The 17,515-nt window shown below is 45.6% G+C and overlaps 1 protein-coding gene across 3 annotated transcripts; it reads right to left on the reverse strand.

Moving 5' to 3' along the window:
• Window positions 1-480: 480 nt before the first annotated feature.
• On the reverse strand, window positions 481-12,262 carry THUMPD2 (THUMP domain containing 2). 3 transcript variants are annotated; one of them, XM_056484661.1, is made up of 11 exons: window positions 12,138-12,245; window positions 11,646-11,778; window positions 10,085-10,500; window positions 9,108-9,185; window positions 7,662-7,714; window positions 7,266-7,353; window positions 6,614-6,685; window positions 5,892-6,006; window positions 3,402-3,519; window positions 1,878-1,931; window positions 481-1,792 (listed from the first exon to the last, which is right to left on the reverse strand). In XM_056484661.1, the coding sequence occupies exons 1-11, from the start codon at window positions 12,234-12,236 to the stop codon at window positions 1,726-1,728; spliced, it is 1,293 nt and encodes a 430-aa protein (XP_056340636.1). In that variant the 5' UTR covers window positions 12,237-12,245; the 3' UTR covers window positions 481-1,725. The 3 variants fall into 3 exon arrangements, with proteins under 3 accessions (XP_056340636.1, XP_056340634.1, XP_056340635.1); XM_056484659.1 differs by having other exon boundaries at window positions 481-1,931; window positions 12,138-12,262; XM_056484660.1 differs by lacking the exon at window positions 9,108-9,185 and having other exon boundaries at window positions 481-1,931.
• Window positions 12,263-17,515: the final 5,253 nt, after the last annotated feature.

Consider the following 17,515-nt stretch of genomic DNA (forward strand, 5'->3'; position numbering starts at 1 on the left):
GCCGGGCAGGAGCTCGCTGGGCAGGGACTGCACTTGCGCTACTCCACGGGCAGGAGAGCAGCAGCTGGGTTCTGCCGAGCTCGGTGCCGCTCCATGTGTTCGGTGGAGCTTGGCCCGGTTCCATTTAACTCGGTTCGCAATGTTCGGCTGAACTCGGCTATTATGGGCTACACTCGGCTACATTCAGCTCTTCAGCACAGCTCAGCTCGGATGAACTAGGCCAGATTTGGCTCTTCGGATAAATTCGGCTATTCTCGGCTACACTCCTCTAGGTTTGGCTAAACTCGGTGCCGCTCGCTGCGTTTGGCAGAGCTTGGCTCGGCTTGGCCAAACTCAGTGCTGCTCGGCTCGGCTGAACTCAGCACAGTTCAGTTGAACTCGGCTGGGTTTGGCTGAACTCGGCTCGGCTGAGCTCAGCTACAGTCGGCTCACAGGTTTCCTACTGTCTGCCCATAGGAACTCATGAAACAAAATGCAAGGTTTACAGGTTTGTAAAGAAATATAATTTTTAGTACAGAGTTGATAGAGAGCTGATGGCTCCTTTAGGACAAGAATATTTACAGGTAGAAGCAATTCCTTAATTTGCATCTCACTTTTATTCAACCCCCCAAAAAAATTCATTTTATGCCTTTTTCTTTCTCATTTGAAAGAAAGTCTGTTGAAGTCAAACAACATTATTAAATCCAACTCTGTTCTTTAAGGTGATCTTCAGTCAGAAACTTGACACAGAAGCATATAGAATGTATTTAGTATTTTATCCTAAATTTCCCTTCTCAAAAGGCTTCCAGTGCTCCTGCAGATTGACATGCCTTAGGAAAGCAGTGAGAAGTCTTTGTTCAGTTCTCACAGAAAATATGCAATCATTTTTGTTTTTTGCTATCTCAGCCTTTTGTACAAAGGATGCTAAAACCCAAAGGACAGAGTGATTTCAGTATTGCCTTTATTTAATGCTGATACAGTTCTAAAAGCCCAATTTTGATGGAACAGAAGAATCAAGAGAAAAGGCACAGGGAAGAAAAAAATATGTCACAGGAGTGCAGGAGAGAGGTGGAGAGACGGGCAGGGAGGACCCAGGATAGACAAAACAGAGTCAGGGCCCAGGCACCTGGGACTTACTGCAACTCTGGCTGTCAGTGCTGCTTATTTCTCCTTCTGTCCTCCCTTCCTTCTCAGCAACTCCAGGTGGCTTGCCTATCCTCCACCTAAGAACAATCTGAACATTAAGTAGAGCAAGAATAGACAACGCTGTAGCTTGAATATTACTTTAAATTAAGAGCTGGAGTGGACAGCCCAAAGATCATGGGCTACCAGATCTGGTTTTGTAGTTCTGCAAATGAAGACCTTCTCTCCCATAGAAACTCCTCCCAATCAGCTTTGACTAAACAAGGATTTGAGGACTCTGCCTCATTACAATACACTATATCCTGTTTCACTGTATACAATACAGTAGAACTGGCTGAAACACTGGTAGGCATCTTCCATCTCTCCTAAAAACCAGAGAGAAAACCACAGTGCCTTAGGACATCCAGAGATTGTGAGGCAATCTAATGGATGGCACCGGGTTTGTCTGCACCAGCGGGGTTCCTCCGAGTCCTGCCGTGCTGCTCCTGAAGCGTCTCGGGGTTCAGGTTCCCTTTGGCCCAGGCCCAGGCCCAGACAGCTCCCCGCTCCCAGCAGCAGACACCTTCCTGTATTTGTGTATGAAAGCATCAGTCTTCCCCAGACTCACGGCATAGACACCCTCTGGCACCAGAGACCCGAAACGTCTGCTGAGAAGGGATTCTCCACGCCCCTGTGTTGAGGAGGAAGAATTGCCATCCACGCCTGGGGCTGCTGCAGGGTCACCTCCAGCACACCTGGTCAAACCTTCCACGCACCTGCGCAGCTCCTGGCTCAGCAGCAACACCAGAGTCCCTCCAACACGAAGCACTCTGGCAATCACAGGAAAAATAAAGGTCAGGTGTCAATCCTTACTGGCATCCCTTCACCTGTGCAGAATGCAACACTGCTGATGCTTCAGATGCCACCTGCACTCAAAAAAACACCCGAGTGTGTCATGGCTCAACTCAGTGAGCTGCATCTCCAAAAGGAGTTTAAATCCCGCATCATCTTACCTCTTTTTAAATGGAAGAACAGGGCCCCATTCTGACTCCAAAGCATTTCTGATGTTAGCACTTCTTTCTATTGGGTTAGCAGGGAAGATGGACTGATTTTTTACTCCCCTCAGCATTCTTTCAAGGATTGAGGAACACCATCAGGACTAGGGTTTTTGGAGATTGCAAAGGAACAGACTCCCAGTGCAGCAAGGGCTTCTCAGATTAGTAGGGTAATTCTGAAACTGGCCCTTCCTTTTGGAAACTTTAAAAGGTCTGCCCTGTTCCACTGATTCTTAATAGCTTTCAAACTCAGAAAGCAGAGGAAAATTAACCATTGTTTGTAATTAATTTTTCTACGTATATGGTCAAATATTATACTTGGCTTTGAAAGAGGAAAAAAAATACTACCCTGACTCAGTTTACCAGAAGTAGTTTGAACGATTTTACTGGTGGGGCTTTCACGATAATGGGCCCTTCCTCGTCTCCACCTTCCCAAGGGAATATTTTGCTTAGGACAGACCAATAGAGCTAATAAGGCAAGAAGACAAGCACAGTAAGATTGTCACACCATTCTGTGGAGCCACGCCGCCTTCTCCCCCACATTCCTGCATTGGGTGAGTGAGATCAGCACCCACTGAAGACCAGTCCTAGAGAAAGGGCTTGTTTTCAGGCAAGAAGTAGAGGGGAAGATGGCTCGGACTGTCTGTCAGAAGCAGCCCACCTATTAGTTTGGCTCAACTCTGCCACAAAATGACATGGTAAGAATGGACACACCTAAAATCAGACCAGGTTGCTGATGAGATACTCCTGGATAGCAAGGAAAATGCATGGCACTTTTTCTAGTCTGAGATCCTTCCTGTCAAGGCAGGCTGGTCAAAGCTTGGCTGTAACCTCAAAAGGGAAAGTCTACGATTTTATTCATGCAGGTCTCAACTGAAAAAGGATTATAGCTCTATTTGCCTGCTCATGCTTTAACTTTGTGCAGGTAGGCCTCTCCCCTTTCTGCCATACTTTTGAGTGTGGCTTAGAAATATTTCACCATCATGCCTTGCAAAGAGTATTTGTGAGCATGGCTCCCACAAGATCATTCCTTGTCAGCCTGTGCTGCCATCGGCACGCACAGCTGGCAAGACACAACACAACAGTCTCTAAGGGAAAAGTAAAGGGCTGAGATTTCACAGCCTGAACAGGGCCAGACCACAGAGCTGCAGACTTTGGAATAAAGCAAGCTGACTGCATGCTCAGATCACAAACTGTCGTGACACTTCCATCAAGCCCCAAAAGCGTGTCAGAGGCTACACGTACCTCTCCATTTCCTGGAGAATATCTGGTAGGAGCTGGGCATCATTCGTGGTCTTGAACTTCTTCCCAAATGGAATATCCGAAATAACACTGTCGAAGCTTTCTGAGGGCAATGGCAATGCTGCACAATAAAGGCAGGTTTTTATCTCCGACTCTGAAAAATGCACAGCAGCTATGGCCCCGTTCCCCTTCCAACACTGTCTGCCAGCTCTTTTTGGGTTATGCACCCAGATTCACAGCTCCTTCTGCACCTGCCCTCACAAACAACACTGCTGGGGCCACCAATCACCCCTCTGCAGACTGGGAAGAGACAAACGCATGACAGCACTGTTTAGTTTGCACATTCCCTGCTCCTGATGAAGTTTGCCCCTGCAGCAAGACTCTCCCATAGGTCTATCACATGGATCCAAATTAACTGCTGCGTCTCAACACACAGTATATCTCAAATACAAAAATAATTTCGCAAAACACGTAAGAAGAGTTAAGTTTGTGAGCACTTAGTGCAAATGTTCAAGTGCTCATCTGTGGATGGCAAGGACCCATACCAAATTCCTCTCCACCCCCCTTTTCTCCCCCCTGGAATCTGGCTACAGCCAGAATCACTTGGATTCTGTCAGAGCTAGTGTCTTTGTAGTGTTGCCTTAGAGTTTCTGCATCCCAGCAAAGGTCAGCTCCCCTGACAAAGATGCAGCACTGTGCCTGTGGTGACGAAGGCTGGCCACACTGCCAGGCTGTGCAGGCCAAGCTGAGATCCTCCCTGAGACCCTGTGAGTCTCCCATCCCTCAGGGTGCTCAAAACTGACCAGACACGGCCCTGAGCAGACAACAGGACTAAAGAGCTCCAACAGTCCTTCCTCACCTAAACTCTGCTGAGATTCTACGCCAACTTTTCTAGAACTAGCTGGAGATGTTTCCCAGAACATTCTTGGGTCAACACTTGCAGTACAACTGGGTATCAATTCCATCTGCAAATGAAAGGACATGTCACCTACGGTCCTGATCAATGTCCCACCCCGAGGGTCTCTCTAGGCGTGAGACCTCCTCAGAGAGGACATGCAGGTGGTCAGGAGTCTGGCTTCTCTCGGAGTTCTTAGCAAGAAAGCTTTTTGAGACGACCTTGTGTTGTTGCAAGGCTATTTATTTATTTTATCTTCTGAAAGGTTTCAATCAGCCCGACACAGGTCTGTTCTGCAAAGCGACCATCACAGAACTGCCCCCGGGCGGGCTGTGCCAAATCTTTTATACCTAAAACTACGTATACAATGTTTACAGACCTTTTTCAATGCTATGCAATCTCTTTACAATGTCCAGTTTTTTTTCCATCCAATTTGTGGTTCCCAGGATGCCTCCCTAACATGGATGACATGAAGAAGAAGGAAGAAGGAGCCCACCACACCCAGGTTCCTCCATCTTGACCACATGGCCCTTAATATAAACAATTTAAAAACCTACTTATTTTACATTCTAATATTCTAATTTACACTCTGCTAACTTTCATGTTTTGCGATTCTTCCCTCAGTGTTGGCAAACTCTCCCAAGGAGCTAAATCCAGCCCCTGCAGCTCTTGGGCACCATTTGGGGGTCTCAGAGGGGTCTGCCATGGGGGTTTTCGCATCCCCAAAGGAGTCAGGGAAATACCCTGGACTCCCACAGATCAAGACATGCAGAAATAGCAGCTTTTGACCAGTGATGAAGACACCAACTACTTATTCAGTTTAGAAAAGCTAGCACCTAAGTACCTTCCATTATCATAGAAACCAAACTTAGACACAGCTTTTAAGTGAGAAATAAACCTACATTTTTATAAAAAATAAATAGTATTTCTTACCATTACGGTAAGAAATAAATACTGCAAAGTAAAAAATTATGCATGCTTCATCACTCATGCACAGGGAAAAACAGCCAGCTTGCCTGTCATGAATTTCATAGAGGGATAATTTAGCCTCAGACTTTGAGGTCCAGAATAAGGTCGTGAAATGATTACCTTCTCTACAGACTAGCCTGTGAATTAAGAGCAAACAGATTCCCTCTTACAGGGGAAAGGCATCACCATTCAAAATACTCCTACTGCAAAACATGAACAATTCAAATTTAGCTTAATGAGTCCTCACCATTACTCATCTGGTAAATGTTAAGTTACAGGCTGCATTTTATTTGGGTTTGTCCTGGCTGTGTCCCATTAAGATACAAAGCACTTTCACATGGTACACACTCTTTGTGGTATTTAAACATTCACCATTAAGAGAGACAACTACTCTCCATGCCAGAGAATTTTAATTCTTATTGCCTTCTGCTGACTTCACTCTTACCAAAGTTCCCAGGTGCAGACATCAGGGAGGAAGAAGAAATAACTATCCCTTCACTAGCAATACAGAGTCATCACCCAGCTATTTGTTGGGAGTTAGCTCTACAACATATCCCTCAAGAGAACCTACATTTCCTGTACAATCCCAGAAACACAAAAAATTTCACTTGGAAAGCCTACAGACATACCTTTCACAGAAGCTTTAAGCAACTCAATCTTATCCATTAAGCCTGCACTTCTAATATTCCCATCTGCACCATCTAACTGTGAATCACTTATATCAGCACCCCAGTAACAGGCTTCCTGTTCAGAGAAAAAGAGAAAAGCAGTTTTGTTAACAATTGGGTTATTTATTTTATAAACCCTTCTCAGAATTGCCTTGTTGCACAGCTCTTGCAAGAAAACCCCCTTTCTGGGACATCTGCTATTATCTCTGCTAGTATCTCTGTTACACAGAACAATTCACAATCCAGAGGATGGAGGAATGGAGGAAGTACGTGCTGTCTTCACTCATTTAATGTTCTGGTGTGCTCAAGACACTTGAAATGACAGAAGTATCAAGAGCATGTCCTAACAGGAAGACCCCAGTTAGCTACAGCAGCTCTACTGCCTCTAATGCTGACACTGTCCCATCACACCCATTCCTCTGATCCCTGGATAAGCCCAGGAAAGCTCTACAAGTCCATGGTTACCTCATCCAAACCCTGCAGTATCAATCAATTGCTGCACCAGCCTGCAGGACATTCATCAGGGGGAATGTTTGTACTAAAACACTTTTAGCAGCTGCCTAGAAAGACTAGTTTTGCTGCCCCTTTCCAGCAATGGACTTTGGTCTGATAGAAAGAAAACCCTGCAGCACAACTACCAGCTTCCCTGCCGAGATCCAAGCAGCTGTGGCTGGGATACTTACAGGCCACTCTTTGGCAGCCTCCAGCAGAATCGTTCCTAGCCCACACATGGGATCCAGCACAAGGGCACCAGCCTACAAAACACAGGAGTGACTGAATCCCAAGCAAGACAGACTCCTTACCCAGGACAAAGCTTACAGAGGGATGTCCATAATCCCACTGAATCCAGCACAGGTTAACAACAATCACTGATAATCTCAGGTCAAACTTGCTTGTAAGGGAATATAGAAACAAGCATCAATAGCTTCACTACAGACAGGCCTGAGGTGACAATCAGGAGGAATTAGAAGTGGACTGCAGACATATATTGGTACCAAATTAATCTGTGAAAAGAGATCACATTTCCTTGGAAAAGAACACCAAACAAGGTTTCATTTCCTCACTGTCACTGGACAGTGAAAAAAATCTTGCCACTTAGACATATCTATACAAGGATTAACAGCTCTGTTGAGAAGCAGCTGGAACTACAGCAGAGACCTGGCAGAACAGCAGGTGACAGCACACTCATGACAAGCATGGCAGATCCTGTCCACATAGAGAATGGGGTATTAAAATCACCACACTCCTTCAGAGCATCCAGCTCCAGCCCTGACGAGCAGCACCCCCCTGCCCTTCATTCAGGACTCCATTTCTTTGCAAGGAACATTCACTGACACTGATTTCAGCCAGAGATGCCATGGCCCATGCGACCGTTGACCGCAGTCCTGCTGTTTTGATATACTCTCTGTTTGCCAATGGAAGCCTGCAGACAGCAACAAAACAAACAAAAAATTAATTAAAACAACAGCAGATCCACCCAGAAAAGCCCATGTAATGTCAAAAAACAAATGAACTAGACAGATCTAGTGAGAGACAGAGAAATCTGCTTTTAACCATAACTCACTGCAAAGTCTGGTCTGTGTGTTCATTGAAAATCCAGGCAGATACAAGACAAATTTGACAATCAGTGACTATCAAACCAAAAGATAAATACTCATGGTGGACAGCAAGAATTACAAAATTGGCCTGTCCTGATACTGCCATGACAAATATGGTGGGAAGAATACTTACCTGAAAAGAGGAATCCCCACCACAGAGTGAATGTCATTAAGATGTACAAAGATCTAAAAGAAGAAAAAAAACAACCCAAACATTTTGAAGTCTCAAACTGACACAACAATAGCTTTAACTCATTTAAACCAGACACAGATGCTTCTACAAATTTCTGATCTCAGTTTTTATGAACAAAAATGCACACTACAAACAATAACAATTAACTGGAAAACATCCCACTAGATAATCTGAATGCCACTTGAAAAATTATTTAATGCTTAAGCAAGCTGAAGGGGATTTTGTCAGCCAGGAACCCATGAGCAAGCACTTGAATTTATAAGGGGGCCTATTTTTCCTTAACACAGCATGGGAGTTTTTAGTTATAAACCCACTTACTGCAAGTGGGAGAATATTATTCAGTGTGTACAATGAAACAAAATAAATAAATAAATATGAAAAAAACACACCAAACAAAAACCTAAAACAAAAAACCAACCAAACAAACAAAAACAAATCCCACAAAAAACAAATAATCCCACCATTGCCCCCACTAGTGCCACTAAGGGGCAATTCAGATAGAAGTTATGTGTAAGTAATCCTTCCAGAAATGTAGGCAGCTAAAAGAAATTGTACTGCTGTCCCATAGAGAGCATTACAAAAGAAGAATGAGCTCCCAAGCAGGTCTTGCACGACTGCAATCCCTGCCCCAAGAAAGCACAAAGGGGAACATGATGCTGTTGAAAAATCCCAGTCCTCAGCACTTGAATAGTTTCAGAGCAGAAACCTGGGCAAGAACAGGAAGTCCGTATTAGCCTCAACAAGGCTGTACATAATGCTCAGTGTGGGAAAACCCACCCAGTGCCAGCACATGAACTCAAGAGTTTCTACAGGTCTGGGATGTCTGAGCATCGGTGCTGAGTGCAGCTTTCACAAGCTGGGCTTTTCACAGGCCAGGCGCAGGGCTGGAGAACAGCTTGCCCAGAGCAGGAGCCCTTTGGGAGGCCTCCAGGCAGCTGCAGCAGCAAGGGTGCACTAAGCCAGCTGCTGGTCACAGCCAAGCCCAGGGAGGCTCTTCCAGCACTGGCATTTCCAACTACAGCTCCCTGAGAGCACGCCCTGGGCGCTTGCTTGCTTCCCCTCCAGGCCCACAGCTCAGGTGATTTCCATTTTTACAGTCACAGTCCAGCAGCCTGTGAGGGTGCTGGATCCTGACACACCTCCTCCATGGATGCTTCCCCTGCCATCCAGGCCCAGGCTGGTGTTTATTCCAGAGCTCAGGAAAGCACACACACACAAGGGCCACGTACACGCTTTGCTCAGCACCGCCAGCTGATTTCCAGGTAAATTCAGCAGCAGGAAGACCAGCAGGGAGAGGTCACAGTCCCACGTGCAAAGGGAGCAGAGAACAAAACAAAAGGTGCCAGGGTGATTCTGGAAGCATCAACAGGCACACAGGAGCAGTACCTCCAGGTCAGGGTCCCGCAGGTCAGCGCGCCACCCGCACTGCCTCACGAGCGCCGTGCCAATGGCTCTGCCGATCTCCTGCAGGGGAGGAACAGCACAGGCAGCAAAAACCACAGAGCTCACCACACTGCAGACCACAGCCTTGGATGCGCCACCCTCAGAAACCCCTGGGAACAGACTCTGCCTAAGAGAACAACTCACACAATTCACAGCAGAAGAGGTACAACAGGGCAGCGCAGGTGAGTGAGGGGCAAAGCAAACACACCTCGTGGCAAACTACCAATGCTCAACTGGAGCCAGAGAGGCCAAGTTCAAGTCCTGACCAAGTCACAACAAAATATTCACTCGAGTTGGATTTGATCCTTGTATGTCCTTCCAACTCAGAATATTCTGTGATTGCCACCATTTCAGAATTCTTAATCACATGCACAAAATATTTCCAATGGCTCTAAGACAGATTACCCAAGAGAAAATCTGCAAATGCACTACAACTCACTATTTTAATGCTTTCATGACATATAGAAAGCTCTGATTACCTTCAGAGTTTAAGTTCAAACATAGCACAAAATTTAGGCAAACACCCTTGTAGAGAGGCTCATGTTTCTCACCTCACCAAGGTACTAGCTTTAGTAGCAAAAAAATCTCATTGCAATGGCCCTTTAAGTAGCTGTAAACTTATCTGATCACTCCTCAGCCTCCACAGGCCCATAAACCTCAAACTCTTACCTTTGCTTATCCTTAATAAAAGGTATTGATTTGAAAAACGTTAAGTGCAATAGTGCACAGAAATTAAAACTAGCTTTTGTATTTCCACTTGTTTAAGGTGAATGCAGGCTAAGGGCTTTTTAAGAAAATACAGAAATAGCTTACCTCAGTTTATTATTCCAGAACACACAACACAACTGAAATAACAATCAAACTACGTATCTCTGTTGACCTTTGCTGAATTCTTTTAAAACACAGATACTTCAGCATACCTGTGAAGTAAGTGTTTTGGCAATTGCTCCACTACAACGACAAGACACTCTGAAACTGAAGCCAAGCTTCTCATTCACAGCAGGATTCTCTCCACTGCCTTTGGAAGGGAATTCTGAGGAGGTCTTGCTCTCAATCCAGCACTCCTGACTGCTCAGTCTCTCTGGTGCCACACAGGTCTCTCCAACTTCCACCTGACATTCCTCAGACACAATTGCTCTCACTTGTTCCATTTTCTGCCTTTTACTTGCAGTATTTGTCTCCTCTTCTGACTTTCTCTTCAGACCCAATGCATTTTCTTGAGAGACATCACCTGTTCTCCCCTGGTCTCCATGAAGCTTTCTCCAAACAGAGATAATATCCAGCCAGTATTTCGGTTCCTCAATGACAAGGCTTTTAATCTCCTGAAGCATTTTCCCTGGAAGAAAAAAAGCAGTTAAGTACTCCAGCCTCAGCATTTCATTTCCCTACAGACTGAGAACAGCAGCAACTGTGTTCAGATTCCATTAATGTGCGAATCCAGAAACCAGCAGCTGACACCACAGGCACAGCTGAGCTCTCAGCACCCACATACCCACCAGGAGCCACACAAGCATCCCTCTGATTACAAGCTCTGCAGAACCAAGATTAAAACACGCAAGGGTTGCATTCTGCACAAGAATTCAGCGGCTGTAGAAAACTGGACCACCTGTGAGAGTCATTCCCAGGGACAGGGGACCAGCCCACCACACCATCCTCCCCAGAAAGCACTTGGCCCAGGATTCCAGAATTGAAAGACACATACAAACATTAATTACTTTGAGTCATCCCAGGCAAAAACAAGTTTATTCTTTCAGAAAGAAAACTTCTGTTTCCCATTCATCACTCTGCCTTCAATCCTACAACACAGACTTACACATGTGGGCAGTCCTAAGGTAGCTACAAGAGAGGCACAAGGAACAGAGAGGCCAATTCACTTAAATACCTCAAAGCTGGTCAAGGGAAAAAAAAAAAAAAGTTCTAGTTACCTAGAAAATTTCTAGTTATCACTTAAAATTTTAAAATCATGATCAAATTTCATTCTCAAAGCTGAAGGTAATCTCCCAAATAAAAACCTGCCAACAGGCAGACATCAATCCATATAACTTGAAATTCTCATTCCAACACAGACAAAGGGGATGACCCAAGCAGCTGAGACTCAGAAGGAAGCTGTATACTTAACAGTAAATTGACACAAGATATAGGTCAGGATTCACTTTGTTTAACAGAACATAAGACTTATTGTTAAAATAAACACAAGAGATCCAGAACTAAACTTTGGTTGGAGGGTGGGGTGTTCTCTTTTTTGACGGGGAAAAAAAACACATACACATTCAGCACCGGAAGAATACAGGCTGGAATGTAGCTATTGTAAACAATTTAAAAGCCCTTTTCAGGTTAAAAAAATGCTGAAAATGCACGTGGGTGAAAGACACTTCAGAATTGATTACTGTCAATTAGAACCAGGGCCACTAGTAAAAAATATAAACACCTCAAATTCTATAACTAGGACTCAAACCAAGGCTTCCCGTGTCCGGTGCGTACCTCTGCTCCCGGACACCGGCAGCGGGCCGTGCTTCTTCAGCAGCAGGAACGGGCGCTCCCCGGAGCGCAGCCTCCGCAGCTCGCCGAGCCCCGCCGCCGCCCTGAAGAACACCTTTCCCGAGACGCAGTCCACCTGCGGGGAGAGACCCGTGCGACGGGGCCGGGCGGCTCCGGGTGAGCGCCGCGGGCAGCGCAGCCCCGGCTCCCCGCGCCCCTCGGGCCCCGAGCCGGCTCCCGGGCCCGGGGCTTCCTGCTGAGCCGGGCCGGACCGGAGCACCTGTAAGGCACCGGCTCACCCGGACCGGACCGGAGCGCCTAGCGGGGGGGGGCACCGGCATCGGCACCCCGTTCATCCGGACCGGACCGGAGCGCCTGGGGGAGGCACCGGCTCACCCGGACCGGACCGGAGCGCCCAGGCAGCCACCCACTCCAGCTCCCCGCTCACCCGGTCGGGGCTGCCCAGATGGTCCCCGGTCCCGGGTCCCCGCTCACCTCGGTGGCGCCGAGCCGCGCCCGCACCTCCCGCGCCAGGAAGGGCTCCAGCCCGCGGCCCGCCGTGCAGAAGAACCGCCCGCTCTCCGCCGGCGCCATCTTGGTGGGGCGGGGCCTGGCTGGGCGGGGGCGGGGCCTGCTGGGGCGGGGGCGGGGCCTGGCCCCGGGATACGCCCTGACTGGGCGGGGACGGGGCCTGCTCGGGGGCGGGGCCCGGAACGGGAACGGGAACGGGAACGGGAAAGCGCCTGATTTTGTCTCGTGGTTTTGTATTTTGTGCTGTTTCTTACGTTTTATTTTATTTAGCCTTCGGATACCGGAAAAAATGTGACATACAGGTGACACAAAGTGAAGTAAGAGCAGTGTTCCGGCCTTCAAACTTATAAAGTAAAAGAAATTTCAGAGCCCTAAGGTTAGTTGAACAGACTGTGATGCACTACTTGTATGTAATGCTGAATGGAGTTTATACATTTCAACTCCCCAGTTCAGGACCATTTTTTAAACACTACCATAACAATATTAAGTGAAGAGTGAAAAACCAAAATCTTCATCTTTATGCAGATTTAACTATCTGTGCTACTTTAAATAGTCTATCCTCTTCACTTCCTTGTTTTCACATGTGAACAAAACTTAAGGATTTGAAATGGCAGCATCAAACCAGACTGTCCAAACCCAAAATACTGTCAAGTCTGACAGTGCAGGCATTTGTATGTTTGTAAGGCTGTATAATTCATTGAAAAGCAAAAGCAATCGTATTCCTGTGATCTAACTCTGGTATAACACTTATTTTGACAAGTATACATTTTGATCTCCTAACATTAATTTTTAACATCAGCATGTTATTTATATCCAAAATTTAAATCCTGCATCCCTCACTTGTAGCTGTTGCAGATACACAGTTTCAGGTATTGCTGGCCTCCAAGTTTAATGTCCTCAAATGAAAACTTGTGGAAGAAACTACTATGACTTCTCTCTTAGTCTTTTATGAATATTCATAATTTCACTTATGACTCCTTCAAGAAATTTGTTTTTATTGCATCATCCTTTGCCTTTCATACATGTTTAAGGCATGTCCAAAAGGAACACAATGTCACAACCAGACCTCTGGAATGATACACAGTAGAGGGCAAGGTGCCTTTTTACCCTGATGAGACAACTTGTGAACTGCTGCCAACACCAAGACATCAAAAATAACGTGCAGCTCAGAGAGTTAGGATAGTAATGGGATTCAGATGAGGAAACACTTCTGCAGGAAATAAAGTTTTGGATCATGTTTTCTACAGCTAGATCAAAAACAGTTTCTGTGAAGAAATTCCTAGAAGTGAGGATAAATGCTGTTCATTCTTACAAAACTGAAATAGAACACTTAGCAGTTAAATTACTTGCACTGCCCCTACAATCCAAATTGAAGTCATTTGCAAAATAAAAGCGCTTCCTGCCTGGGTGCCTGCTTGCGGGAATAACCCTGCTTTCTTCAGCTGACTTAGCTGACCTTACAGACTTCTCTATGCAGTCAAGAGAAAGCACTGAGAACTCCTTAGAGCTTTAGTCCCTCCCACCTGTCAGACAGGAGAAGAGCAAAGCCATCTTTCTAAGCCCCTTGTTCCTAGAACACGGCTAAGCATGTTTCTCAAAGACTTCTGGCAGGTATTTGGTTAGTCCTGTACTACAGCAAGCATAAATTCTGTAATGCTTGCTTCGTATTAAGTTCTTTCCAGTTGAGATTTTTGGTTGAATCCAATCCTCCAAGATCCTTTCAAACAGTCCACAGAAAGGAGTCTGCTCCAGTCTGTGTTTAGAGTGTTTCTTCACAGAGAAAACAATTTGAAACACAGCTAAACTTGTACCTCAGAATTTCCCACCCCCACTTTTCATTCAGGTCCACAAAAATACACATTTTCAAAAACAGAGCATAGCGCTAGGACTTCTCTTATTATTGCCAACATCACCATCAAAATAAGGCATGAACTCTCATCTCCTTATATTTCGTTTTTCAACAGAACAATTATTTATAAGTAACTATGCTCCAAAGTTCCTCCATTTGACTTCCTTTTATCAAAAAGCCCTGCAGACGGCTAGGAAGTCCTTTAAATACTACTTTTTACAATTAGCACTTTCTACAAAACACAGAACATTGCAGGGTTATGCACTGGGCATAACACTGATGTGTTTGGCTCCTCTGAAAACACATACAAGTCTCAATCACAGCTGGTTTTCTTTGCTGTCCCTTTGTCCAACACCAAGTGGCAGCACTAAAATACTGTTTTCATCCTAAGAAGATTTGCTGAAGCTTTTGATTAAGACTTTTTATTTTTCCATTCTTCTCAAGGTGAACTTGAGTTTACTTTGCAGTTCACAGAATAGACTTAGATTGGCACTGCATCCTAATGTCCTAACTCACTCAGTAGATTAAATTAAAAATGAACTAGTACTAGTTCACTTCCTACATTAATCCATGCTGTTATTTAAGTAACGTGCTCTTTCAGTCAAATAGGACAGCGCAGACTTGAACAGTTTTCTACTTTTGAGAAGTGTTTTGACTGCTTTTACCTTGATTGCCAGCTAAATCTGTGTGAGTTTTGGGACTTATTAATGCTAATGGAGAACAGAGCTTTTATTTGGAGTCTATAAACCAATGTGCAACCATAAGCAACTGAAGTGTTTGCAGAAGACAAACACTCAAGATTCTCATGGAAAAGCTTTCACTGTTGATGTCTGTTACTTATTTAATATTTTCGTGCAGTTGTGTGTATTACTCAATGGATGAGACTCAAAGTGAATAAAAAAAGATAACAGAAGTGTAAATTAGCACCCACCCTCTCTCCATGATGAGAGCCTGAGCCAACAGGTGTGAAAACATTAGATAGTATTGTTCTTACTGAGTTCAGTATATTCAGATACAGAAATATTTCCTGGACTGTTTAAAAGCTTACTCAGGAGAAAAATACAAAAAAAAAAATCACATAAATTCTGCTTTAAAATTCATCATTTTTAACAATCCAGAAAATTTCACTACAATAGGTTAAAGTTTCTTCTCTAAATAAAATTTAAACATCAAATTAATAAAGAATTAGAAGCTTGAGCAGAAGCTCATACAATACAAGGGTTCTTCTCATCACCACCATCCACAGAACAGCACTGGATGCAAAAGGTTCTCTAAGAGTCAAGAGTTGGCAGCTGTTGTCTAAATCATATTTTAATCAGATTTAAGCACTGAAGTCACTGGTAAAACCTGGACTTTGGATAGAGGTGAGAATTGAACCAGTAATCTCAGAAGCAGCAGTCCATCAGCCTCACAACCTGGGCTGCCAGACAAATGGACTTTCCCATCTTGGTACCTGTAATGCACCACACTGAGAACAGCAGTAATTGTCACAGCCAAGACCTGCCCTTCGGTGTCTGCTCCTGAGTACACACACAGCTTCATGTCTCTATGAAAAGGCCAAGGCAGATAAATGTGTCCAGTTAGACACAAACAGGACAGCCTAAACTCATTGAGTCTCTTCAGGAATCCTAAATGAACGTTTAAAACTAAACTGAATGCAATTTCTTAAAAATCATGGGACGAGAGGAATAAGCCTCTTCCTAAATCAGAATTTATTATTATATAAAGGAAATTTCCACACAAAATGAATGATGTCCAGGATGGAAGCATATATCAGTAATCCAAATCACTACATGACCAAAGATGCCAGTTCACTAATAAAACTGAAGTCATATCTCAAACAAACATTTACAGCCATACAAATCCATTACACTAAATCCACGATCATAATAGTCTCATTAAAAAATAAAAAGTCACAACAGAGTATGTAGTGAGTGCATTTGGCTTATCAATTTTGATTTTAACAGTCTAATTTGAACAAGCATCAGGCTTGATCTACCTGCTACCTACCCTACCTGCTATAAAAGACAAAGGAAAAAAGCAGAGCTCTAGAGAACATGACAGAAGTGTTTATTCTCAATAAAAAGTGCCATAATAAATAAACTTTAGACTCTTCAGAAAAGGTGAAATTGGGTGGGGTAGGGAGGAAGAATCACAACTGGAGGGGAAAAGCCCAAAGAACTATAATTTAAAATCAGAATGGTTTACCTTGGAATGTACCTTAAAACTAATCCCAGCCCCTGCCATGGCAGGGACACCTTCCTCCATTTCCCCAAGCTGCTCCAAGCCCTGTCCAGCCTGGCCGTGGACACTAGCAGGGATGGGCTGGTCTGGGCACCCTGTGCCAGGGCCTGCCCGTCCCTCCAGGGAAGGGTTCCTGCCCAAACCCATCTAACGCTGCCGAGTGTCTGAGGGCACCATTGTACCTGTGGATTCCTGCCCAATCCATCTAACGCTGCCGAGTGTCTGTGGGCACCACTGTCTTTGTGGATTCCTGCCCAATCCATCTAACGCTGCCGAGTGTCTGTGGGCACCATTGCACCTGTGGATTCCTGCCCAATCCATCTAACGCTGCCGAGTGTCTGAGGGCACCATTGTACCTGTGGATTCCTGCCCAAACCCATCTAACGCTGCCGAGTGTCTGTGGGCACCATTGCACCTGTGGATTCCTGCCCAATCCATCTAACGCTGCCGAGTGTCTGAGGGCACCATTGTACCTGTGGATTCCTGCCCAAACCCATCTAACGCTGCCGAGTGTCTGTGGGCACCATTGCACCTGTGGATTCCTGCCCAATCCATCTAACGCTGCCGAGTGTCTGTGGGCACCATTGTACCTGTGGATTCCTGCCCAAACCCATCTAACGCTGCCGAGTGTCTGTGGGCACCATTGTACCTGTGGATTCCTGCCCAATCCATCTAACGCTGCCGAGTGTCTGTGGGCACCATTGTACCTGTGGATTCCTGCCCAAACCCATCTAACGCTGCCGAGTGTCTGTGGGCACCATTGTACCTGTGGATTCCTGCCCAATCCATCTAACGCTGCCGAGTGTCTGTGGGCACCATTGTACCTGTGGATTCCTGCCCAATCCATCTAACACTGCCGAGTGTCTGTGGGCACCACTGTCCTTGTGGATTCCTGCCCAATCCATCTAACGCTGCCGAGTGTCTGAGGGCACCATTGTACCTGTGGATTCCTGCCCAATCCATCTAACGCTGCCGAGTGTCTGAGGGCAGCCACTGTCCTTGTGGATTCCTGCCCAAACCCATCTAACGCTGCCGTGTGTCTGTGGGCACCATTGTACCTGTGGATTCCTGCCCAATCCATCTAACACTGCCGAGTGTCTGTGGGCACCACTGTCCTTGTGGATTCCTGCCCAATCCATCTAACGCTGCCGAATGTCTGTGAGCAGCCATAGCCCCGGTCCCGCCACCTCCAAGGCCACGCCCCCAGCCCTGCCTCCTCCCTCAGCGCGCGGGCGATGTGCGCATGCGC

This window comes from Oenanthe melanoleuca, chromosome 2, assembly GCF_029582105.1.
Source record: "Oenanthe melanoleuca isolate GR-GAL-2019-014 chromosome 2, OMel1.0, whole genome shotgun sequence".
Classification (NCBI taxonomy): Eukaryota; Metazoa; Chordata; class Aves; order Passeriformes; family Muscicapidae; genus Oenanthe; species Oenanthe melanoleuca.